The sequence below is a fragment of the Oncorhynchus clarkii genome, chromosome 16 (assembly GCF_045791955.1).
Source record: "Oncorhynchus clarkii lewisi isolate Uvic-CL-2024 chromosome 16, UVic_Ocla_1.0, whole genome shotgun sequence".
NCBI lineage: Eukaryota > Metazoa > Chordata > Actinopteri > Salmoniformes > Salmonidae > Oncorhynchus > Oncorhynchus clarkii.
Genome location: NC_092162.1, coordinates 47,601,020 through 47,624,864, shown reverse-complemented (window position 1 = coordinate 47,624,864; position 23,845 = coordinate 47,601,020). Strand labels below are relative to the sequence as shown.

Sequence of the window (23,845 nt, the reverse complement as noted above, 5' to 3'; positions counted from 1 at the left end):
AGGGTATATAACAAAGTATTGAGAAAAACTTTTGTTATTGACCAAATACTTATTTTCCACCATAATTTGCAAATAAATTCATTAAAAATCCTACAATGTGATTTTCTGGATTTTTTTTTGTCATTTTGTCTGTCATAGTTGAAGTGTGCCTATGATGAAAATTACAGGCCTCTCATCTTTTTAAGTGGGAGAACTTGCACAATTGGTGGCTGACTAAATACTTTTTTGCCCCACTGTATGTTGTATGCACAGAGAGGTGTGGGGAGAGAGAAAAAGAGAGGTGGAGAGAAAGCGGTAGAAACAGATCCACAAAGAATTTGAAAACAAACCCAATTTTGATAAACTCCCATATCTACTGGGTGAAATACCAGTGTGCCATCATAACAGCAAGATTTGTGACCTGGTTCCACAAGAAAATGGCAACCTGTGAAGAACAACCACCATTGTAAATACAACCCATATTTATGTTAATTTATTTCCACTGCTCTAATAACAGTATATCTATCCATCAATGTTCACATCAATATGATAGTGGGAAGTGCAAATAGACTCTGGAGAATACAAATTAGCTTGGTTTGTTCAAGACAACCATTTTAGCACTGACATTTCATAATATAAACAGACTTCCTCAAACAAAATAAATGAGACTGAGCTTGGAAAAGCAAGAAAATGTCAGCAAAGCAGAAGTTAATATGTGCTAGGGCTTAAAATTGGTGGCCTGTGTGCATTTTATTGAGGACAATTATTTCTCTCTCCTGACTTCAAGTAAAACATGTTTGAAGTCTGGGGGTTGGCTGGGGTCCCAGCAGGTGGGCAGGAGACCGCTGAGAGCAGCAGGGAGGGAGAAGGAGAGAGGGAGAGACACCAGGCCAGGGAGACCATAACTTCTGGGGCAGGAGCTCCCTTGTTGCCTGGGCTCAGAAACACGCCTGGATGAAAGTGTTACTGTATGTCTCTGGAACTAGTTATAAACAGACTTTATCAAATACTAATGGACACATTACGCCACACAAAACTCTGTCTCTCATATCAGGAGGACACACATTTTGTCCTCCAGTGCCACTGAGGTTATTCACTGTGAGGGGTGGAAGAAGGGTCATTCAAACAAACACATCGTAGTGGAGAGTTCATTAGAGGTGTCTGTTTCTCTAGTGAAATACCAGACTCACAGTTGAGAAGCGGGTCCCTTTTCTGTTTGTTTTAACACAGTAACCGCAGTGGGAACCTATAAATAACACTGGTTTCTGTCGGGATCCAAGTTCTTATCTGGAACTAATGCGCTGTAGTTTTCTTGTCAAGATTAGCTTCTATTTCTGCCTTCTCATTTTGGGCAGAGAAAATAACAATGGAACAGTTGAGACTTGAAAGTTTTGTGTAATTGTCTTTCTGGAAACTACCCACCCAAATCGCAAAATCTAATTTGATAACTCAATTGGGGGAGGGTTCTATTCTGCAAGGACTTAAGCTAGCATGTTTCTTACATACAGTCCTATTCTTTGTTTTTTTTAAGATGAACAGTGAGCACAATCAAAGTTATGCAGTGAAACAACCTGCAGTTGAAGTCGGAAGTTTACATACACCTTAGCTAAATACATTTAAACTCAGTTTTTCACAATTCCTGACACTTAATCCTAGTAAAAGTCCCCCGTCTTAGGTCATTTAGGATCACCACTTTATTTTAAGAATGTGAAATGTTAGAATAATAGTAGAGAGAATGATTTATTTCAGCTTTTATTTCTTTCATCACATTCCCAGTGGGTCAGAAGTTTACATATACTCAATTAGTATTTGGTAGAATTGCCTTTAAATTGTTTAACTTGGGTCAAACGTTTCAGGTAGCCTTCCACGATCTTCCCACAATAAGTTGGGTGAATTTTGGCCCATTCCTCCTGACAGAGCTGGTGTAACTGAGTCAGGTTTGTAGGCCTCCTTGCTCGCACACACCTTTTCAGTTCTGCCCACACATTTTCTATGGGATTGAGGCTTTGTGATGGCCACACCAATACCTTGACTTTGTTGTCCTTAAGCTAACTTGCCACAACTTTGGAAGTATGCTTTGGGTCATGATGCTGCCACCCCTGTGCTTCACGGTTGGGATGGTGTTCTTCGGCTTGCAAACCTCCTCCTTTTCCCTCCAAAACGATGGTCATTATGGCCAAACAGTTCTATTTTTGTTTCATCAAACCAGAGGACATTTCTTTCTTCTTCCTTGCTGAGCAGCCTATCAGGTTATGTCGATATAGGACTCGTTTAACTGTGGATATAGATACTTTTGTACACGTTTCCAGCAGCATCTTCACAAGGTCCTTTGCTGTTGTTCTGGGATTGATTTGCACTTTTCGCACCAAAGTAAGTTCATCTCTAGGACACAGAATGCATCTCCTTCCTGAGCGATATGACGCCTGCATGGTCCCATGGTGTTTATACTTGCGTACTATTGTTTGTACAGATGAACGTGGTACCTTCAGGCGTTTGGAAATTGCCCTAAAGATGAACCAGACTTGTGGAGGTTTTTAAAAAAAATTCTGAGGTCTTGGCTGATTTATTTTGATTTTCCCATGATGTCAAGCAAAGAGGCAGTGAGTTTGAAGGTAGGCCTTGAAATAGACCTCCAATTGACTCAAATGATGTGAATTAGTCTATCAGAAGCTTCTAAAGCCATGACATTTCTGGAATTTTCCAAGCTGTTTAAAGGCACAGTCAACTTAGTGTATGTAAACTTCTGACCCACTGGAATTGTGATATATTATTTCACTTATAAATTCACTGTGTCTGTAAACAACTATAATTTGTTTTTCAACAGGAAGAACAGCCAAACACATGTCCAGGCTGTGTAAGGGCTATTTGACCAAGAAAGAGAGTGATGGAGTACTGCATCAGATGACCTGGCCTCCACAATCACCCAACCTCAACCCAATTGAGATGGTTTGGAATGAGTTGGACCACAGAGTGAAGGAAAATCAGCCAACAAGTGCTCAGCATATGCGGGAACTCCTTCAAGACAGTTGGGAAAGCATTCCAGGTGAAGCTGGTTGAGAATGCCAAGAGTGTGCAAAGCTGTCATCAAGGCACAGGGTGGCTACCTTGAAGAATCTCAAATATAAAATATATTTTGATTTGTTTAACACTTTTTTGGTTACTACATGTTACTACATATGTTATTTCGTAGTTTTGATGTCTTCACTATTATTCTACGTGTAACTATTTTTTTTTTTATAGCTTACAGCAATGATAATCTGCCAGTGTCACATGGCAGGGCCAAGTGAGGCCTCTTCACAGAAGCATCTCTCTGTCTTCACCCCCACATCTGTGGAATTCATCATGGGTAAAGGAGGCCCGCCACCTACCTCTATTAGCCTACTGCTTTCTCCAGCTTTTTCTGACAAGACAAACACGTTGATTGTAAATCTTACATGGCCTCACATTCAGACTGTCATCCCAAATTCAAATACTTTAGGAGTGCCAACACATGGGTGTTAGATTTTACAGCTACCACTTCTCTCTCCTAGATGGAACCAGAAAGAAGTTCAGAGATCACCCTTCCATCCCCTGAACGTGACACTCACAGCATGCTGTTAACCAAACTTCTAACTTAGCTCTTAGCTACTGGAGACACTACCTGGGTGCCAGGCATTCTACTGAACTACCATTTAATTAGCATTCTCTTCCTGGTTCACCACATGCCTGGGTGGGTAGTGTCACATTGCTGTTAACATTACACTACAGACAGATTCTAGGAATGCATAAGTGATTCCTGCAGAGAGCTCTTTGGTCTGTGGAGACACCATGGTCTCTTGAGTGGCTGAAATGACTGCGTGATTACTTATCACAACACCCTTTGCTCTGTTTCCCTGTCACGGACAGATATGAACATTCAATTGCACAAAGTGGACAAACCAGTCATGGTAAATGAAGGACAGAACATGCATGCATAACAGAGAAACCAAAATGGCTTTGTTTCATTAAATATGTGCATCGTTCCATTGCAAGCACTTCTGTTGTTATTAAACAAACCATTTATATATATATATATATATATATATATATATATATATATATATATATATATATATATATATATATATATATATATATATATATATATATATATAGAGGGATTCTTTGTTTTAATTTTTTATGAATATCGCAAGCTACAACATAATACCATTTTTTGGCACAATTTTCTGCATCCAGTATGAAGGAGGTTGGAGGATGGTTCAAAAGCCAATGCTAAATAGCGTTAGCACAATGACTCGAAGTCTACAGGAACAGTTAGCATGCTAGCTGTTCCTGTTCATCCACCTCTGGGGAAGCAGATAAATAGCTTCATTGCCAAAATATCAATCCAACCCTTTAATATGGTGGAAATTACAGTCTTTAGAGCTAATTACAGGTTATTTTCGGGCCGGGCGTCTAAATGTTAATTTTCGGGATGGAAAAACAGTTTCAGTGTCAACTTAAATGACCAAAACCAGATAGAAAGCACGCAGAAAATATTTTGAACTATATAGATTTTTTTAATAATACCATCTTTGAGAACAATAAAACATAAGCTAGACACTCCGAGAACTGGATTTTTTTTAATTTTTAAAACAGGGATCCAGGGCACATACCTATTGATGTTGTTATAATGTTTGAGCAGAGGAACACAGCATTAGTCATGGCAAAACGCATAGAATTTCAGTTAGTTGACTTTAAAACTGCTAGATTAGCTCTCGGTTCCATAGCAAACTATGTCGAATTACTGGAAATTTGATTAAAATCTGCAAAAAAATGTCCTCTCAGCTCAGTGGAAACATTTGTAGAATTGCAGAAAACATGCATTACAACAGCAAAATTCTCTCCGCCGCCAAGATAGCCTATTAGCTAGAAAGGTATGTTAGAGTTTACACTTCCTCTTCCAAATAACTGTGGGGAAGTTAAAACAATGAAACTTTCTACCAAATCTATTCATTTAAAAATGCATTACTTCTACTTGCCATTATTATTCACCTGATAAGACATTTATTTTTTGGCTAACATGAGGGGGTCCCTGGGTTGCCGGTTTGCCTGTGTGGGTGTCCCTAGGCAAGAAAAGTTTGAAAACCCCTGGACTAAGCTAAAAAAAAAGAATGTGCTAACAAGCTATTGGCTATTAGGTCTCGAGCTGTTAGCTAGCAAGTTACATTTTCACAAGGGTGGTCCAACTACGCAGGGACCGACCAGAAACCCTACATGCAAGATTTGAGTGGAAGCACAATTCACTTTCTGTGACCGTTGTTGCACAATTGCAGCTTGGGGCTTATTATAATCACCACTCGGATTTGAGCAGAAGAGCTGAGCCTGGCTGGCACACACATCTTTCCTCCCAGTACCTTCCTCTGTGGTTACTGGTTAGGACCCATCTGACGTCTGTACTCTGTAAACTCTGTCTAGGCTACATATTTCTTCAAATGTGTTTTTTGTGCATATTTTAGCAAAACAAGACCAACAAACCTGCAGAACTTAGGGGCTTCAGTGTGTATGTAGCCTACACTCTGGGTCACTCAGGGCAAGAACTTAATTCAAACTTCCTAAAACCTCCTCTGGCAACAGGTCCTGTCCCTTGACCACTTCCCCACAATGACATTTCACAAATGGTGACAGAAGCTAAACGCAAGCTTACATTTCAGTTGGCCTACTTGAACAACCTAATCCCGACTACCACAGTATCTAGCTACAAAATAGCCAAAGTATATTCAGCTTTCTTGACTGAGGACCTACAGTACTATTAAAATAGTCAATTTGGAGAAAAGGGAATGCATTTAAAAAGGTATTTTGTACCACTGCACTGAAAGCTCTCTTTTTCCATTAGGACACTTAGTCTAGAAAAAGCCCAAACTGTTCCTTGGGGCCTGATAAATATGAAAAGCGATCCTCTCTGTGCTGTGTCAATGGGACAAAGGAGCTGGCTGTGAATTTAGGAGACAACACACAACCCTTCATCTGGCTAAACTCTGAGTGTCAGTTCAGTCAGTGCTGCTCCACGCATTCCTCTGTTAATTTCCCCACAATGGGCAGGCCAGGCTCTCTCTCTCTCTCTGGCCTGCCATGGGCTCCGTTTACCCCTGCCTCCAGGACCGGAAACCAGCAGCTGAGGTTGTTTGGACAACCTGGGACAGGAAGTGCCAGAGAGGAGCTCTTCCAGTGGACCTCCAGGATCGAGACGGATCATGGGGCCAGAGTGAGATGTGGGCAGTACGTTGCACTAAGTGTACAGTACACTATTTGTAAAGGCATAGCTTGAAGTGAATGTATGACACAGTGCTTCACCACTTCTGCTTCTTTGTTGATCTTGAGCCACTGGAATAAAACACATCCATTGACACATAGAACATGTGATAGGGCCTAGGCTATTGTAGAGAGGTTTGCACAGCGGCAGTCAAAAGGCCATATAAGCAATCTAAAATAACAGAGTTAAATTCTATTTAAATGGAAGTCCATTCAGGAAGTGAATTGATATTCAACTTGTCAACTGAATACCACATGTTCTGGCATTGACTGGCAGTGGCATGTCATTGAACCCAACCCTGGTAAACAGGAAAGCCTTATCAGGCGTCAGTCTGCTGCTGTTCAGTCTGGAAGGTTAGTATTGATGCTGAGAAGGTTATGTTGACGCCTTAGGCTCCCTGTCTCTCACTAGGATAGCTGTGGGGAATGCTATCCAGTGTCATTCCATCCATTTCTCTTTCTGTTTCAGAGTAACACAAAGCACATGTGGGGGTTCTGAACATGAAGGGCTCAGTGTGTGTTCAATTGCATCTTCCATTCAGGTGTTCAGAAAGAGCAGACATTCTGCAGAGGAAAGCTGTGCTCCTGCCTGGCTACGAAAACACCACAAGTCTCAACATGTACTCCATTCCATAGGAAGAATGGCAAAAATTCTGCATAAATACAACACACCATCACCAATGCTGACAGTTACTGTGGGAATACAAATCATGTTGCATGCATTGTGCAAAGAAGGCCAACTACCTATGCTGTGCCTGTGCTAACCGATGTCAGTGTAACAACAACCTAGATGGATTTTCTGGAAATAATATTGCACAATGTCAAATTTCTACATCAGCTGGAACAACAACCACATTTGGCAGGTGACGTAGTTCAACGTGAAAGTTGAACATGCGCAGATGTGGGCCTAGGCCTAAAGATCACTTATTTTCCACCATGAAAATAAGCCGAGCAAGCCGCACACAACACAGGCGAACCGTCTTTCGTGAAAGAACTCTATTGAACCGATGTCTGAATCAGTATGGTAATTTCACAGATGCTCCTAAACCAGGGGGGGGTCAAACTCATTTGACGGAGGGCCGAATGTCCGCGCGTTTTTGGTCATCAATTAAGACCTAGACAACCAGGTAAGGGGATTTCCTTCCTAATTAGTGACCTTAATTCATCAATCAAGTACAAGGGTGGAGCAAAAACCCACAGACACTCGGCCCTCCATGGAAAGTGTTTGACACGTGCCCTAAACGTATTGTCATTTTCATTACATGCGCTAAATCAAATGTCACAAACAATAGAAAATCTCCCCCTGGGCCACTTGGGGGTAAGCATAGGCTACATGTCCATACTTCCGTATAGCTCATATATTTTTTATTTATTTCACCTTTATTTAACCAGGTAGGCAAGTTATATACACAGAGGCAATGCTAACAGTATATTTGAAAAGCTAAAGATCTCATAGATCTTCAGAAAAGTGGATATTACTAGGCTGGAGATATTCACAGTCTATAGACCATCAGTTTATTTATTTCCAACAAGTGCTAGACAAACATTTTCTAGGAGGTTGGTTGCCAGCCATTGATTAGGTGAGCTAGACCAGGGAGCTTCAAGTTCCTTGGCGTCCCCATCCTTAAGGACTTAACAGGGTCCACACACATACCTGCACAGTCTTGAAGAGGGCATGGCAGCACCTCTACCCTTACAGGAGATTGAAAAGACTTGGCATGGGCCTTCAGATCCTCAAAAACTTCTACAGCTGCACCATCGAGAGCATCTTGACTGGCTGCGACACCACTTGGTATGGCAACTGCACTGCCCTTGACTGCAGAGTAATACAGAGGTGGTGTGGACAGCCCAGCAGATCACTACGGCTGAGCTCCCTGCCATCCAGGACCTCTACAATCAGGCGGTGTCAGAGGAAGGCCTGACGAATTTCCAAAGATTCCATCTACTCAAGCCATAGACTGTTCACTCTATTACCGTCCGGCAAACAGTACTGGAGCATCGGCACAACTTCTACCCCCAAGCCATAAGACCCCTAAATTGCCAGACTGCTAAATAGTCAATTAATGGTACCCGAACAATCTGCACTCACACTCTTGCACTGACTAAGCACACTCACTAGACTTTATATACTCACACACACACACACTACAGTGTCACTCCCTCACACGTTCACACACAGGCATACCGACACCACAAACTCACACTCTTTTACACTCATCATTTGCTGCTGCTACTTTGTTCTTTATTTTACTCTTTTACCCGCCTTCATGTACATATCTGCCTCAAATACCTCTGCACATTGATCTGGTACTCCCTATATATAGCTTCATTCTTGTGCATTTTATTTTATTCCTCGTTATTTACTTTTATTTATATTTTTTGACTCTGCATCGCTGGAAAAGGTTCGTAAGCAAGCATTTTACTGTAAAGTCTACACCAGTTGCATTTGGCGCATGTGATAAATACAATTTCATTTGATACAATGGGCTCATCATTCCCTGTCCACCCACAGATCTGTAACAGACAAGCAGGGATGGAGGCAGCCTTCAATGCATCATGACATCCCTGAATTGGATTTCCGATTAAGAGGGTTTCATGTAATTAGCTAGAGTACATTCAGTGTAGTGTACAGCCTGTCATGAGTAGCACAGTGATGCATCACCTAGGGGCTTTTAGCCAACACTTGTCTCAGCCATGGGACGTAGGCACCTCGATGAGGCTTTTAGGAGGTTGATTGACAAGGCTGCTATGCACCTGTGTGTGGCCAGCATTCTAATTTCAAGTGGTTTATCTAGTCCTAGTGTTTAAAACAGGAAATAATGAAAAACCTCTCTCGTTGGGCATGTGTATTGTGGCATAGACCTCAAGAGAAATATGTTCTCAACATGTTATCCCCAATCTTTTTCCATGTTTATTCTGTAGGGTTGGTCGTTATGTGTAGCCTAGTTCCAGACAAGGTGCAGGAGGTTCTTCCACTACCCCAACAGCACACTGCCCTTCTCTTGTTGACCAAGTACGCACCATAACATAACAACAATGGCCTCTTTAAAATGCACCTTGAGTTATGTTACGGAGTACACAAAGGGCACCACTGGTCCCAGGGCAATTACTAATAGCCTAGGTCATTGTGTATTCCATTCGTCCCATTTCTCCTGCAACCTTTACCTGAAAGGGCTGTAGAGCAAGTGTCACCAAAATTAGTCTCTCTGAAATTATTTCTCACTACTCTCTGTGTGCATTCCAAGTGCACTCCATCTATCTAATCCCAAAAACACAAAATGTGTTCTTTATTTATTTAATAACCTTGAGCAAGACAGACTGAAGTTGTTTTTAAGTAAAAAAAAAAGAGCATGCAACTGCCCAGTCCACCGACAAACTCAATTCCTACCACTTGCTAGTAGAGACAAGTTTCGGGAGGACATGGTGCAACAAAATGTAGGGGGAAGAATCATGACCCATTTTACTCACAGATCCTGTTTTATTGCGTTTTTCTTGGTTTATGTAAACGAATTTCACCGTGGCATACGAAAATGAATGAGTCTGGCGTCAAACATGAATAGGCATGTAGCCTATTGGTTAGAGTTGAGCCAGTAACCGAAATGTCCCAGAATTGAATACAGAGCCGACCATACCACAAATCTGTCGATGTGCCCTTGAGCAAGGCACTTAACCCTAATTCCGTAATACTATGGCTGACCCTGTATAGAACAACACATTTCACTGCACCTGTGACATTAAAATAAAATAAACATTTTTATAATTATGCTAGGGCGTTCGTAGACTATTTTTCTCAACGTTCCAAAATGTCTAGACAAACCAAAAAGAATGTGAGTAGTTTAGCTTCCCACACAAACTACTGACGACTCGAGGTTGCAATCTACTACATATGAATATCTTGAATATGTAACGAGTTTTATGTTGCAATACATTTATTTTTTTTTCACTGACGATCATCTAACAAAGAGGCACTTCATTGCGCGTGCATGGCTACGTGAACATGTTATTAAACATGGCGAAGCAAGGGTACACTGCATGGATGCAAACTAACAAATGAATAGCTGCTGCTGTTATTGCAACCGAAATACAATAAACTGATTACTCCGGGAGGTTGTTTACTGAACGTGGCTGTGCCGTTTACAACGTGCCCATGCACCGACGTTCCTGGTCGGAACACCTCGCGCTCTGCCTCCCATTCATCCACTGATCTCCCCTACCTGAGAAGGCTGGACAGCGGGTGAGAAGCATTGTGACCACTGATATTGCTGCTTCCACCAGTCCCCGATGATCCACTGCCACTTCCAGTCGATTGTCGTTTCCCAGAAAGAAGCTTTTCCACAGCGGCAAGATTTCCAGTGCGCGCCGCCTCTAGGAGTTCCTGCTCCTTCCCCATCTCGGATAGAGTAGGGGGTTAGACGGGAGAAAAAAAATCCTTTGCGGTCCTCTACCAATCTCACAGGCGTACTGAGAAAAACAATGGTTCCCTGCACGACTGGATCACTCTCCCAGCAACACAATTCTCCAGGATTGTTCTGATCTCCCACTGTAGCTCCGGGGAAAAGTTTCGTTCAGTACCACGGAGCAAACTTCCTTCGCCCAGTCTCATGCGCGCGTCACTTCCTCGAAACTGGCCCTATCTGACGTCGATCAGTCATTTTTTTTCATAATTTCTAATTTTGGTGATTATTCTATTACCAATATGCACAAAATATATCTTTGTACTAAATACAGTAAGTGCACAGTAAGTACACTGTGCATGTGCACATGGTTGTACATGCAATAATCAACTATGTTGGCATCCTTTTTCTCTCCTTAAAAAAAACTGTAGGATCGTTAAACACAAAATATGTGGGTTCCAGAGTTCATTGTATATTCCATTTAATAATGGAGGCTATTGACATATTGATATAATTTAACTTCGATTACCAAATTACATTTAGCCAGAGCATCATCTGAAAAAAAGCGTAGTATTTTATTTCCCATTGACAAGCCAAGCATTATGACTAGTTGAATGGAAGTACTCAACTAAAGCACTGGACAAAATATAACTGCGTGTGTATCTTTACTCAACTGACAGAGAAAAGACAACTATAAACAAAGTCACACATTGTTTTCAGTATTCTCTCAATAAAAGACCAATGAAGTTGGAAAGGAGTTGTCACTAGTTACCACAAGCACAATGTCCAAATTGGCTATATCGTAACAAATCTTGAAAATAAAAATGTGCTTTTTGGTTTTAATTTAAGGTTAGGGTTAGGCGTAAGGTTAGCAGTGTGATTAAGGTTATGTTTAAAAAATAAATTTTAGAAATGGGCTGGGTTTATGGTTTTGTGGCTATGGTGACGACCCGGGAAAAGGAAGTGGATTTGAGCAGCAGCTTCCGACCGCGAATGTTCTAAAAAAAATGTTTTGATGTGGCTTCGAAACATTTTTCTTTCGCGCTTTTGCTAGTATTTTACTAAAGCAGCTAACCGTCAATAAACGAGATATACTGAGTTCCATGAGGCTAGTAAGTGAGCGTAGTTAACGTTAGCTGTGAAGTAATTTTTTTGCTAGCAGCTAACTAGTTTGTTTCTGGAGTCGACCATTGCCGCTTTGACTGTTGCATAATTATAAGTTCGATTGGTGTGGTAAGATTTCAAATGAGCTATGGCAGACCCGGCTCTGATAAAGACTGAATCCAACTCTAAGATATCATTGGCTGCTGGAGAAAGCCCTAAAACCGAAGACACTTTAGAAGTACCCGTGACCTCGGATGCAGACACTGAAGATCCATCCTCACAACCAATCAACAAACAGGTAACGTTAAGTGTGTTGTTGGAATAACTATAACTTATAAAGAGTGTCATGATATAGAAAAAAATTGGCCCCCAAAGTACTGGAACCCTACAACAACCTCACAACAGAGCCCACTAGCCTGACTCAATATATAGTTATTATTTGTTACATCTTCCCTACAATCCTGTTTACTTTGCATGACCTGCTGAAGGACTCTATGGCTGGAGATGAGGATGAGGGAACCGCAGGTCACCCTGCTTCCAAAAAGCTGAAATTGGAGCCTGAGAAGAAAACGGAGAGGTGCCAAAAGGTTGACGAGGATGACATACAGAAGATGCGGTAAGATTCATATATTCTACATTGTATTAACAAAGTGTTTGTGGTAACTGCACAACAACATATTTGTTGCAAGAATTCGTACATTAACATTTTCCCCCGTGTTGTCCAGGGTTTGTCTCCTCATTGTCTGAGGAGCAGCTTTAACTGCTATGAGATCTGCCTTCCCTAAAGCTGCTATAAAGAAGGTAAGACCTTTAGGCAGTTTTATGTAAGATTTCATCAGAATCGGTTCAATTTCAATCAGAAAATTCACTGATGCATGTATGCTGTATTTCAACATATGTTTATCTTTACCTGGTTGATACAGCTGATACAGTCCATCACAGGATCCACAGTTTCTCAAAATGTGGTTATCGCCATGTCCGGTATTTGCTCGAGAAATAGTGGAAGAAGGTGAGTAAAGGACATCGCTGGGTCAATATTGACCAGATGAGTTCTTGATTGTCTTGCATCTCCACCAACAAAGACTTTGAGGCATTTTTGACTACTCTACGTTCTTCTGTTTGGCCCTGCAGCTGTGGACGTGTGTGAGAAGAGGGGAGACATGCCTCCCCTGCAGCCCAAGCACATGAGGGAGGCTAAAGAACAGAGCAGATCCCCAATATAAAGCACAAGAACATTCTCTTCCACTGAGCCACTCATGCCTTGCTGATTATAGAAGGACAGAGCCAAGCAGGGATGTATTCCACCTTTCAGATGGTGGCAACTTACACACCACTTTATCATGTTCATTCTCTGTATTCCAATGTCCACTGGCATGGAGAATGTCTGGCTATGAAGGCAAATGCAGTATACTGCTGTCAGGAATAGTCCAACTCCAAAGTCAATCTCTGTGTTGAGGGTATTTCTTGGATATACTTGTCAATAATAGAACGTTTGATGAAAAATATTAGATCTACTTAGTGTTTGTATATGTGATGCTTTATTATTTGAGCTGAAGCATAAAGCTGAAAGAATGTATCCAAAATTGGTCCCTTCTAGTGCCTCATGGAAAAAAGTGTTTTAATACAGAATTTGGGTCAGTAACTGACATATTTCAATAAATCAAATGTATTATCTTCTCATTAATGACAGGTAGTCTCGTAAATTGAGTTTGTGTGTGTGCATGTTATAGGACACTAACCTCAAGCCTGCTCTCTGACCAATAAATGTGTAAAAACCATACTGTGTAAAGATCAGTCACCACCCTACACTAGGAGAATAGACGGCACACAAATAAAGGTTGCGTCAATATTTTATCACTTAGAAAAATTCTCACATACTAATTTGGTTCACAGAACCAAGTTTACAAGTCTTATTGAATGACATTAAAACATCTTGGGTGAGGAATTCTAAGCAAATGTTACACAAATTTGACATAAAACACAGTCAGAGGGTCTCAACAAATGTATCAGGACATTATCTTCTCTGGGATGATTCTCACTGTCACACTAAGAAAGTGCAATTTCCAGTTAATGTACCACATTTAAAAGTGCAAATAATCCACAGAGCAAAATAATCATCCATTTGATTATTACATGCACACACTCACTCCGTCCACAACAATGAGAATACTATATTTTTGCAAAGTCATTCTAATAACTAAAGGGATAGAGTATGCCAGGCCCACCCCCTCATGCATGGCACTATTTGGCTGGCTCAGGGCTGTTGTCATGGTAACCCAGATCAGTTGAAGGGGCAGCAGAAGTGTAACTTGACAGGCTGCCCCCTGTGAAGAGGAAGCTGGCTGGGGGCTGAGTGGTCACCCTGCTGCGGATGGAGAGGGTTTACAGAGTTGTTCTAAGGAGGGGGTGAGCATGGATTTTAGTCAGTCATACAACTGCAGCTTTCCTTCCACATCACTTACAATAACCAGGTTTAGACGGATTGGCTGACAACGTCAAGAAAATGTGCGCGCATCGATATGGCAGGAAGGCGTGCATTATGATTCTGAAAGGTCAGATGGCAGCCTCTTGTCATTGTTGCTAGCTATGTGGGATATCAAATGTGTCTCGTTTCAGCTCATATCACAGATTATCCATTATATTGACCAGATACTCTAGTGGCTGCTCAAACAATTAAACGTCTTCAAAAATGGAAGGCAGTCGGGAGGCGGTGGGACCATTCTAGCCAATGAGCGTGCAAATACATGCACATCGGTTTCCACTAGTTATCATCACAGGCACAAAGTCAAAATTGGCTACGTGAAAATAAATCAACAAAAACGTGCTTTTTAGTCTTAATTTAAGGTTAGGCATACGGTTAGCAGTGTGGCGGTGTTTGCTTTGAAGCTGTGGTAGTTTGTGAAGACCAAACACAAACTATTAAAAAAGTGTTTTTTTCTCAAAGTTACCGGGTTGTCACGAATCCTACTTCTATTAGTACACTACTAACAACGTAATCATTGCGAAACTTCTATTTGATCAAATAGCTCTTAGCCGTGGTATATTGGCCATATACCACAACCCCCTGAGGTGGCTTATTGCTATTATAAACTGGTTACCAACGCAATTAGCGCAGTAAAAATAAATGTTTTGTCAAACCCGTGGTAAACGGTACTTTCAGCCAATCGTCATTCAGGGCTCGAACCATCCAGTTTATAATGTTATTGATACCATGTCTTGTTTAGACCAATCTCATGTCTATGCTAATTGTGCAAATGTATTTATGTTTAAAAATAAATACATTTTGAGACAAAATGTTCTCAAGTGTCTAAGCCTACCCTGTCTGTTTCGCCTGCATCGCTTGTTGTTCTTAATTATACACAGGGTGGGTCAAGCCCTGAATGGGAATTTAACCGCCAAAGTTATTTTTATGTGCACAACCTTTAACCGCAACAAATCAATATGAGGGAAACGACTGATGGGAACATGGGCATATTGTTTTAATGCGGATTATAGAATATTCACATGAAAATCTGTCGCCAATTTGTTGGAAACCTAGCTACAGCCAAGGCCATGCAAAAAAAAAAAAAAAAAAGCAAATATCTACAATCAAAAAAACAATTGGGTAGCAGTATGTATTTTCTGAGAGTTGTTGATATTATTCGTAACGGAATCACTACTTTGTTACACTGAATGTGACCTTTAGGGAATGTTCAAATACAAACATGCATGACGAGGGAAAAAACTGACACATTAGACAAGTTAATGTGTTAACCTTAGGCATTTTCACTTTTACATAAAAAAATAATAATAATAGCTTAAAATCATTCTCAGGCTATGGGTACAACATAATTCATCCTTTGCTTCATGCCACATCTCTCAATCAGAATGTAACACTATCATTCATACATTAATATCAGAAGGCAACCAGAGAAACAAGCCCAGAGGCTTGGTACAGTGGTATATTATTATGGCCACCAGAGGTCTCGCAGTTCCACTCAGAAGAGAGTGGAGAATGATGCTAAAAGCTCAACCAAGGGTTAGTTAACTTGTTAGCACCATACCACATACACAAGTCTCTTCTTGACACATTGGACTTTCTCCCTATTCACACTTGTTTTGCTGAGTGTGACCTTGATTTAAGTAACGTTAACCCAATGTCTCTCCTCTTAAGTACCAATCTTCTGAGACAAACATTTTAGAAATAATAAACTTTGTCAACTCCACATTAGATATCCTATAATTACTAACAAAAATCGAATTATATAACCACATTAAATAATATAACTCCAATTAGTACAAAGGCTTCACAGGTGTTCCATAGTAATAGAAAGGTACCCAATGGGTAGAATACAACACATTGGCATTAGTGCACCTGTCAGTTTTAGTGTAGATAAAAGCATTAGCATTATACATATTTTGTGTGTATATACGCAATTAAGATGCAGTATCTCTATGTATTCTTTGATCTGATGGCTGTGCAATGTGTTTGTTGAGATGGCTAGTAGCAAGACTGTCTTATCAAAAATTATTTAAAATAGCTGCAAAAAGTAAATATTCATGACTGCCTGTAACAGTTCATATCAAAATAATAACACTACATTTCATCCACACTGGGATCCAAAACAGGGGCTTCTAACCATAGATGAATATACCCCAATCCACTCCCCTGTATCTAAAAGTTAGGTCTTAGCAGAAGGACTTATTGAAGTCTAATTCTGTGGATGGTCAGTGAGGTATTAGTATATACCTAGATGGTGTTTCTCCATGCAGATGGGTGAGTAAAGGAGATCAACTAATACCTGTCTGAGTGCAGGGTACACCTCTCAAGTAACAAACTAAACCAGTTAATGTACCATAACCATTGTCTTAACTGTCCTCAAAAGATCAGAAAGCATGTGTCATCTGAACATTCAACCACCAAATTTAGTTTTACCGTAAAAAAAAAAATCATTACGTTTTTTGTTTTTTTTAAATGCAAGAAAAATAAGACAGGAACATTTTGACCTGGTATCTGAGAACAGTGTGGAAAGAGGTTTCCCCTTCTCGGATACACAACCATTCAAAAGGATAGCTATGCGGAGGTGTGTCTGGTGATCCCACAGACAGGAGCTCCATGTTTACAGTGCAGTACTGCTTTAAGTCAGTGTTTTTCTTTCCCTTCCCCACTTCTATTTAATACACAATCATCCTAAACAACGTTACATGAATGCATCTAAAATACCAGCTACTAACTATACAGACGTACAACTATGAACAGGATCTACTTTACAATAGCGAACAGTTTTATAGTTGCAGCTTGGTGGGTGTTTGTAAACCCACGCACCAACATTCCTAGAGCTCTAGTGGTCTTCACAGGGCATGCCTGACATTGAAAGATGTGTACAGGAAACAACATCAATGGACTCTTAACACTACTAAACTGACATTTCTCTGCATAGAAGACTGCATAGTAGACACATTTTGGCATGTGTTCTTCAAATCAAATATTTGCTAAAGATAGATGGCCAGTGAGATGCAGCACAACAATGAGTCAACTATTCTCTATGGTGGTTTAAATTCAAACTAGGTGTAAATAGCTTTAAATGTACAGCAATACCCGTCAGTGTGTAAAGAGTGACTACAGTAGGGCACCTGTTTTCTACAGGGGCCCCCTATGTGTTCTCTGGAAGTGACACACTGTTTGTTTGTGCAATTCATTACAAGAGCTTGAACTTTAGAACCACCAGGGTGGATTCCACTGTTAGGTACTCATCACTGTTCTTTAGAAATGGTCATATGCCTGGGTTCAGACAGCTAATTTTGTCCAGACATTTCTATCAGTTCCTTTACTCCCTTATTGATGTAGTGCCAGTATATTGCCCTCTGCTGGCCGGGAAAGTAAAGCGGTCACAGGTCAAACATGGGGTCATACTTCCTGACTTCCAAGAGGAGACGCTCTCGGTCAGTGAGGGCTTGAGAGAGAGCCGACTGAGCTTCCGATAGCTGCGACTCCAGGGAAGTATTCTGAAGGGAAAAGGTTGTTGTCTTTATTGCTTTTCACTTCTAAATAATGTTTCTTTGCCAGGGCAAGTATGCTAAATCTCTTCAGCTGTAATTGCTACCCTGATTTGGCCCCTCTTAGCCTTAACAAGAGAACCAGACAAGAACAAGAGTACTACAACTGTCTGGCCTTATCTTTATCTAATCATCCAAAATGTAACTTAAAAGTATTCCATTTAAGCCCTGTGAGTACATGCGATTTTATATCAACCGTTTCACACACATTTAAGGTTAAAAACCATAAGTACAATGCAACTATTGTCGGGACTGTGCTATGGTGAATAATCACTTTATGTATGCTATGCTTTCATTTTACATGGTGGTTCAAACTAGCCTAATCCTTACTGATACTGGTGAGCCAGTGTGAGTGGGTGTAGAGATCTACCGTGATCGGCTTCTCCAAACATACCACAGCACCACCTGCTGAGTCTCTTGGGACTGTGCCTTCACCACCTGCAAGACAAGACAATACATATTTAGAAATAAAGATTACTCCTGTTATTCGATGTCATTCAAGCAGTGAGAGACAAAATCATTGTAATATTCAAAGACAGGTCCGTCTCCTCTCCCCCAATCACCTTTGATTCTCAAAATGCCGTCATCAGATCGCTCCACAACCACCTGGTCTACGGTAAAGGTGACAGGTTGGGGCTGGGGGGCCGTGGGGTAGACCTTGGGACCATCATCCTAAACAGGAGGGGAAAACACTGGTTAACTCCATTGCATGGATGGCAGGCTAACTGTCATTTATTCAATCTGTATCCTATGGAACGCTGTTGGGATCTTACCACGTATAAATATAACATCAAACAACATTATATGACCCCAACAGAGTTCCATAGTCTCCGTTACCAGCTGACCTTCAGAGTGATAGTGACGTTTTCCAGCCGGATCTTAATGGGTTGGATGTCAGCACTGAGCTCATCCTCCAGGAAGGGCCCCAAGGTGGCCAGGGTAGAAACCAACAGATCCACCCGACAGTCTCGCACACCCAGCTCCAGGTGACCCACCAACTCAGACAGAGAACTATGCCGCGCTGCAGAAGGACCCATCTCCATCCGTATGCCCACCACGGGAACTGCCCTGCAGCCTTGCCTGTGGCCAACGGTAGACCCACCAGGCACTACGGACATCATGTAAAAAATGGTGTGTTGTGTAGTCAGAGAATGGGTATTATGGATGCAGAGTGGTCTAAAAGTAGCATTGAGAGTCTTTAGTAGTTACACTGGGAGAACGAGGTGATTACAGGAGTGATTATATCACAATATGAGTATGTATTTGTATTTATTATGGATGCCCATTAGCTGCTCTCTTCCTGGGGTCTAAGCACATTAAGACACATATCACACAAAAAAACAAATAATATAAAACAGTACATCATCTAACATCATTACACCACTACATTTCTACAATAAAAAATGTATAACACTACAATATATTCAATATAAAATGTATGTGCGTGTAGAGTGCGTGTGCTAGCCACTGTGTGAATTTGCAAGTGTCTGCGTTGTCCCATAAGGTGTAGTTTTTATTTTTGTGAGTGGATATAACAGGTGTTTGACAGGGAATCGGAGAGAATGAGTGAGTTGGGAGGACAGAGTGTTCTCTGACAAAGGGAACCATTTTTATTCGAAATTGAGAGCCAGTGTGTTGACACAGATGTTGAGTGTGACTGATGCTCAGTAAGGTGCAGGGTCTTTAGGTAGTTAAGTTCTACTTCATTTTCGATGACTGACAGAGGCAGTGTTTTTACGCTGGATTATTATCCAAATCTGCCACTGGAAGTCATCCAGAATGGATAAAAGCATAGTTCCATCTGTAGCTTGCAGTTACCTGGCATCAGTTCAGCCAGCAGGTCAGAGAACCTGACGTTGCCCATCTGTCTTAGGATGAGATCCTGGGCCTCCACTGCCACCACCAGGTCCTCTCCCTTCAGGTCTGCCACACAGGCCATCCCACTGAGCACCAGCAATAACACAGAGGACTGCACAGCACACCACAGCACAATCAGTTAATCACAATAACAATTCTGCTTTGCTCAGCTTACAAATACAGTATGATTGCTGAGCATATACAGTGGAAGTGCTGACAATGCCTCTGTAATGTCACACTGAACAGTGTATGTATGTAAATGGGACCCACTGTGTCCTGTGTGATGTCCTCAATGCTCTGGGACAGGGAGCTGCTCAGGTCAGCTGAGGACCCCCCCTCTGTCCCCAGGGCAGGACTGCCTCCACTGGGCCCCGGGGTGCCGTTGGTTCGCATCATGGACACTACCCCTGAGTCTGAAACCACAACAGAACACACAGGGACAAAACTCTATTGTCCAGTGGGATTCGAGATTATTGTTTTTAAATCATCTTACTAGATAGATAGTATATCTTTATTTTTAAATGTTCTGTATTCTCTTGATACAATACGCATGTGTGTTGTAGAGTTTGGATGGTTTTGAAGTGACTGATGATATTGTGGGGAGTTACCATCCATGAGGATGGCAAAGTTCTCACTGGCGTCGTTTTCCACTGAGAGGTGGTCGTTGGGCAGGCTGCCATCCAGGATAGCACTGTCAAATGAGTGCTGCGAGAGAGACTGGTTCATGGACTGGAGCCGCAGGCTGGCTATGGGGGACCCCTCCTCAGGGCGCTGCTCCCTACACAAACAGAAACGGAGGGTGAGTTAGGGTCAACAGCCTGTATGTTCATTCACACCAGTAAAACCACATCCATACAGTTTACAATATGGACCTGGAAGAGCTGAACCATATAGTGTAATGACAACAGCACAGCAGGAGAGCATGCTGGGAAACCTACTTCGCCTGTGGATTGAACAGCTTGCTCATCCCCGACCCGCGACTCATGAAGCTGAAGGCATCTTTTGTGATGGAGAACGCCCCTTTAGTCAGGTCCAGGGAGGCACTAAAGGCATCTTTGGTGACGTCCTTGGTGGAGGTGAGGGCAGTGGACAGCTCTCCCTCCAGGCTGAAGGTAGAGGGGTCCCTGGACAGGAGGGAGTGATGGTGTTCAGGGGAGAAGGGAGGAGAGAGAACAGGACCACTGCCATCCCCCTGGGCCATCTCCCCCTCCATGACCTCCACTGCCTCGCTGGCCTCCTCTACTACACCATCCACCTCCTGCTCAAGGGGAGGAGAGCTGTTGACGGTGGCAGTGGTGTTTCCTATCCCACTGTCTTCCAGAAGGCCTGGCGAAGTAGCCTGGTGAGTGGGGGAGAGATCGGAGTCTGTCAGGCTGGGGCTTTCAGACCCTTGGGTGTGGGCCTCCTCTGGCTCAGTGGCTGCAGGTGGTAGCAGGAGCCCCAGCTCCACTGAGTCCATTAGGAGGGCTAGGCACATCGTAGGGGGGTCAGCCTCCTGGCCCCTGGCCTGCTTAGCGTCCCTGGTGTCCCGGCCCAGCTCGTGCCCCAGCCTGGCCAGGGTGTCCTTCATCCGCAACAGGGCAACATACTGGTAGTGGTTGAGCCACACCTTGACCGGTGTGATGGCCTGGACCAGGAAGTGGATAGAAGCCACTGCAACCTCCTGTCGACTGTCCTGGTTGTGTTCCAGGTTGGGCGGGAGGTGGTTTTCCTGCTGTTCTGGGGTTTTATGGTTGGGATCAACAGGAGCTGGTTCATTGGGGGAGGAGACTAGGGAACTGACCTTAAACGCAGATGGACGACACATCCACACAGAAATGGTGAAAGGCTCCACGAAGGGGTGAGCTCTGCCCCTGTTGCTTTTCCGCGCCCCCTCGAAGCTCATGGACAGATGGGACAGGCTGAAGAACCAGACATCCTTGGGCCTTAGGGGCCTCCTCTCAGACAGGGACAGGGGCTCCATCTCCAGGGAGTGCTGGAGGAAGGCAGAGGGTAGGGGGAGGAAGGAGCTCTGGTCTCGGGGGAAGGAGCAAGGGGGAGTTGACTGGAAGAAGTGGCAGGTGGAGAAGCTGCTGTAGGTGGTGTGGAGGTCGGCCCGGGTGCCGTGGGGGGAGTGGCGTGTGTTGCTGAGGACGATCTGGGGAACGGTGATGCTTAGGGACTGGGGCCGGTCCTGGTGGTCCATGATGGACGACTCCAGGGGAATGATCAGCTGCAGACAGACAGGGTGGAGGCACAGAAACCGGAACACAGTCATCTCCTGACCACTAACCCAGTAATAACATCAACACCAAAGTTTAAAATGGGCCCTTTCCATTTCATTGAAGAGAACTGGAGACGAAAGCCAGAAGCATTACAAAACTGTGAACTGCATACCCATTACCAAATAGAGCAGTGTTTCTACACAAAAGTCCCTAAGGGCAAACATCTGGAAGGTTGAACAACACTAGAAACACTTGAAATGACTTAAAGTTGTGTAATGAGCTGTAATACTCTGCTGCCAAAAGGGACACTGACTGCAATGATGCAACTCTATTCTGACAGCTTGGTCTGGGTTTATTCAACCAGTCTCACCTTGATCTGAGCTGCGTCCATGTGGATGTCTATGTGCTCCTCTGCCTTGCTGCTGTCCTGGAGGTGGTAGAAGGCTTTGACCTGCTCCAGGGTACGCAGTAGGCCCCTAGAGAACAGGTTGACCCACAGCAGACTGGCTGGGTCCAGGCACAGCTGTAGGCCGTTCAGTTGGGCATATAGGTTAGTATTGGGTACTGGGGAAGGAGAGGGGGATGGAGAGAGGGACATATTTTCAGTTGTAAGATAATATTCTAATGGTTTGTTTCTTTCACCAGAAGATAACTGAATATTGAATTGGAGGATCAGCAAGAAACTACAGTTTGAATAATTTACTAGGATAATGACTAAATAGCAGTTTGCAAGAAACACACACAACAGTGTATGGTTAGCTCATACCAGGCAAACCGGGGTTGTCAGGGAAGTAATACTCTGTGAATTGCAGGTGGATGGCTGGTATATTGTCTGCTAGGTTCAGGGCCTTGCGGTTACAGGATATTAAGGACGGGGTCTTCTTGCTGTGGCATCCCCCTGTAGACACCTGTGTGAGGGATGGTAATAATGATTCATGTGAATTTGATTTCTGAAGTGATTTTCTCACACAAAAACTTAAAAGTAATGATGAGTTTTCTGACGGTCAGAGGGAAAGTAGTGTAAAAGGAACTTAATGCAGTATTAACTACAGTAAGCTCCAAATATATTGGGATAGTGACAATTTTGTTGTTGTTTTGGCTCTGTGGATGAAATTATACAATGACTATGAGGTTAAAGTGCAGACTGTCAGCTTTAATTTGAGGGTATTTTCCCCGTTTAGAAATGACAGCACTTTTTGTACACAATCCCCCCATTTTAGGGGACCAAAAGTATTGGGACAAATTCACTTGTGTGTATTAAAGTAGTCAAAAGTTAAGTATTTGGTCCCGTATTCATAGCATGCAATGATTACATCAAGCTTGTGACTACAAATTTGTTGGATGCATTTGCTGTATGTTTTGGTAGTGTGTTTTATTTATTGTGCCCAATAGAAATTAATGATAAATAATGTATTTTGTCATTTCATTCACTTTTATTGTAAATAAGAATAGAATATGTTTCTTAACACTTCTACATTATTGTAGATGCCACCATGATTACGGATAATCCTGAATGAATCGTGAATAATGATGAGTGAGAAAGTTAGACGTAGAAATATCATACTCCCAAGACATGCTAACCTTTCACCATTACAATAACAGGGGAGGTTAGCATACCTCTAAGACATGCTAACCTCTCACCGTTACAATAACAGGGGAAGTTAGCATACTTCTAAGACATGCTAACCTCTCACCATTACAATAACAGGGGAGGTTAGCATACCTCTAAGACATGCTAACCTCTCACCATTACAATAACAGGGGAGGTTAGCATTTTTTGGAATATGACATTAATGGATCTGTAACTTTCACCCTCATCATTATTCACGATTCATTCAGGATTATCCGTAACCATGGTGGCATCCACATTAATGTAGAAGTGTATAGAAACTACTTCAATACACATATGTGAATTTGTCTCAATACTTTTGGTCCCCTAAAATGGGAGGACTATGTACAAAAAGTGCTGTAATTATTAAACGGTTCACCCGATATGGATGA

At 42.3% G+C, this 23,845-nt stretch overlaps 3 protein-coding genes across 11 annotated transcripts in view; 1 reads left to right on the top strand and 2 right to left on the bottom strand.

Annotated features, from left to right (window-relative positions):
- Positions 1–10,878, bottom strand: part of LOC139368618 (ankyrin repeat and SAM domain-containing protein 1A-like) — a 113,093-nt gene extending 102,215 nt beyond the window's left edge. For 6 of the 8 annotated variants that reach the window (XM_071107700.1, XM_071107703.1, XM_071107704.1 and 3 more), the window contains exon 1: positions 10,464–10,864. In XM_071107700.1, the coding sequence (XP_070963801.1) occupies positions 10,464–10,639 (176 nt within the window). In that variant the 5' untranslated portion in view covers positions 10,640–10,864. Of the gene's footprint in view, positions 1–10,463 lie in introns of all 8 variants that reach the window. The other 2 variants (XM_071107702.1, XM_071107701.1) reach the window with 2 other exon arrangements.
- A 717-nt stretch (positions 10,879–11,595) lies between these two features.
- Positions 11,596–13,525, top strand: LOC139367670 (transcription initiation factor TFIID subunit 11-like). Its single transcript, XM_071105950.1, has 5 exons — positions 11,596–12,045; positions 12,236–12,363; positions 12,473–12,548; positions 12,671–12,756; positions 12,879–13,525. The coding sequence occupies exons 1-3, from the start codon at positions 11,896–11,898 to the stop codon at positions 12,492–12,494; spliced, it is 300 nt and encodes a 99-aa protein (XP_070962051.1). The 5' UTR covers positions 11,596–11,895; the 3' UTR covers positions 12,495–12,548; positions 12,671–12,756; positions 12,879–13,525.
- A 56-nt stretch (positions 13,526–13,581) lies between these two features.
- The window catches only part of LOC139368616 (bridge-like lipid transfer protein family member 3A), a 61,407-nt gene continuing 51,143 nt past the window's right edge, over positions 13,582–23,845 (bottom strand). Inside the window, exons 12-21 of one of the 2 annotated variants that reach the window (XM_071107696.1) lie at positions 22,611–22,752; positions 22,215–22,408; positions 20,579–21,852; positions 20,249–20,418; positions 19,911–20,053; positions 19,602–19,752; positions 18,629–18,891; positions 18,347–18,455; positions 18,154–18,221; positions 13,582–17,732 (exon numbers count right to left, since the gene is read on the bottom strand). In XM_071107696.1, coding sequence (XP_070963797.1) covers positions 17,616–17,732; positions 18,154–18,221; positions 18,347–18,455; positions 18,629–18,891; positions 19,602–19,752; positions 19,911–20,053; positions 20,249–20,418; positions 20,579–21,852; positions 22,215–22,408; positions 22,611–22,752 — 2,631 coding nt within the window. In that variant the 3' untranslated portion in view covers positions 13,582–17,615. The remainder of the gene's footprint in view (positions 17,733–18,153; positions 18,222–18,346; positions 18,456–18,628; positions 18,892–19,601; positions 19,753–19,910; positions 20,054–20,248; positions 20,419–20,578; positions 21,853–22,214; positions 22,409–22,610; positions 22,753–23,845) is intronic. The other variant, XM_071107697.1, reaches the window with a different exon arrangement.